Source organism: Cynoglossus semilaevis, chromosome 16 (genome assembly GCF_000523025.1).
Source record: "Cynoglossus semilaevis isolate Cse_v1.0 chromosome 16, Cse_v1.0, whole genome shotgun sequence".
In the NCBI taxonomy this organism is placed as follows: Eukaryota; Metazoa; Chordata; class Actinopteri; order Pleuronectiformes; family Cynoglossidae; genus Cynoglossus; species Cynoglossus semilaevis.
In genome coordinates, this window is record NC_024322.1 from 3,830,381 (window position 1) to 3,832,710 (window position 2,330).

Here is a 2,330-nt window from a genome sequence, read left to right on the forward strand (position 1 = left end):
AGACAAAGGTTTCCACATCAAATAAATATGCCTGGAAGAATATACATTAGTTAAAATGAGTAGAAATATGAACACTAAAATGAAATATGAAAAAACAATACAAGATTAATTTTTTGTGAACAGAATGCACTGGGGAAATCATAATCATCACTGTTAACAAACTGCAAAACACAACAGGGCAATTAACAGAGTCGAAGAAGCAAACACTGCGCAGAAGAAAATAAAAATGTCAACATGCTGAATTTTAATCTCAGAGGGGAAGTTTGTCTCACTGCGACACGATTCGGAGACGACGCAGCTACAGTCACGCCGGTTTGTTGCCGGTGCAATTACCCCGTTAATTAGAAACTGGCTTCGGGTCCAGTGTATTCGCACTAGGGAAACGTTTTAACACGAGTAATTACGGTGTGAATATGCCATTTTAATTAGTTTTTACTACACCCCTTAAAGCAGTGGTGGGAAAATGATAAAGTTGTATGAAAAAAATAATAAACATACAAAAATATCATTAAATCACAGCAGATTTTTATGACTTCATGTAAAAAGATTAAGATGTTCAACACTGTTTTTGTTTGATTTGTTTCTCCATGTGCTCTACAGATATGTGGATTAAACAGAAATGTTGTTTAGTCAGTAGGAAAAGACTCCTATTAAAAAATACAAAGAAAGTTGGGAGGATGAAACAGCACAAAAGTTCAAAACTTTGCAAGGATTCTTAGAATTTCTCAAACATTTTTTGTTTGGATTTCCCCAAAGAAAGGTTATCCACAGCCTTGTGAATATGAAAGAATAAATTGTGAGGTTATAATTGAAAAAGAAAAATGAACTCTGTCTTTTTTTCCTTCTTTTTTTCTTATTTTACTACATTCCATCCCATGTGCTTATATGAAACAGAAACAGCCCCAAAAAATGGCAACAAAAAAATCGACAGTTTCTCAAGCTGACGCATGTGTATGCTCTCTCTTCCCCATTACTCAGTTGACTTTTTTCTAATGATTTGGACGCCAGAATTTGTGCCTAGTAGATTTATGAGGTAAGTCATGAAGTCACAGGTGTAAAATTTTATCCCTTGTGCTGAATGAACTTATAAGTGAAGTGTAGAAGAAACACTGGGTTTGTTAAGGATATAAATGTGTGCAAATGTGTGTGTAGAACAGCGCTGACCAGCAAACTAAAAATCAATAATGATCACACATCCTGAGTTATTTCTAGTCACAGAAGTACACGTTACATAGACTGCATTCGAATGTGTGTGCGGAGAGATTTGTGTGTTGCGTTTGTGTGGTTAATGTGTGCAAGTGCACGCATATGTGAGAGTATCTGTTACTCTTCAAAGTCAAAGCATAATGAAGTAACTACCGAGGCAGGCTCGGTTCACACGGAGATGACAGAGACAGAGTACGTGTGTGTGTGTGTGTTAGTGTGTGCAACCATCTGCTACTATTCAAAGCAATACATACTGAAATAATTATTAGTGAAGTATACAGTAAGTCTGGCTTTAGCTGCAGTAATTAAGATGTGTGTGATTTTATGTTTGTGTGTGTGTGTGTATGATTTTTATGTGTGTATTTGTGCGTACCTCTATAGCCATCTGGAACTGTTCATGTTCCCTCTGCAGCTGCTCTGCCTCAGACAGAGAGCTGGCATTCACCATGCTGGCGTTCAGCATTGACTCTCCATTACGAATCCAACCCAACACCTACGGACAAAATGTGAACATGTGACCAAATCATACATGATACATAATGGAAATGTCAAATGTACACTGAAATGGAAAGATCTTTCATGGTATTTATCATTATATCACAGGGCAAACGTAACGCTCTACTTCAAATACAGCAACAGAAAGGAGATGATCATCTGCAAACCATTTGAGTCAGTAGTTGTCCAGGCTTGTTTTCTCTAATTGAGAGTTTACACACATCTTGCAGGTGAAAACATACTTTAGTTTTATTTGTTTTATGTAATCTTGTGAAACTTATTTATAGTTTATTTAGTCTAAAGAGATTTTGAATTGCTAGTTCCTAAACCCCAAAACATTTTTACTGGGATATTTCCTTACTTTCAAGGTCACTTTTTAAAGGTTTTTCTAGCACTAACATGTGTGATGAATTACATTTTTGGGAAGCAGCCTGACTGATCAGTCATGCACATGAGAAGATCGTGAGAAAAGATCACTGTCCACTATTATTCCATAATAATAATAATAATAATAATAATAATAATAATAATAATAATAATAATAATAATAATAATAATAATAATAATAATAATAATAATAATAATAATAATAATAATAATAATAATAATAATAATAATAATAATAATAA

At 34.2% G+C, this 2,330-nt stretch overlaps 2 protein-coding genes across 5 annotated transcripts in view; one reads left to right on the top strand and one right to left on the bottom strand.

Annotated features, from left to right (window-relative positions):
• Positions 1–2,330, top strand: part of phf11 (PHD finger protein 11) — a 959,893-nt gene that overhangs the window by 217,969 nt on the left and 739,594 nt on the right. The window lies entirely within an intron of this gene.
• Positions 1–2,330, bottom strand: part of LOC103391767 (kalirin) — a 93,285-nt gene that overhangs the window by 26,036 nt on the left and 64,919 nt on the right. The window contains exons 20-21 of the mRNA XM_025064110.1: positions 1,580–1,699; positions 1,328–1,355 (exon numbers count right to left, since the gene is read on the bottom strand). Of these exons, the coding sequence (XP_024919878.1) occupies positions 1,328–1,355; positions 1,580–1,699 (148 nt within the window). The remainder of the gene's footprint in view (positions 1–1,327; positions 1,356–1,579; positions 1,700–2,330) is intronic.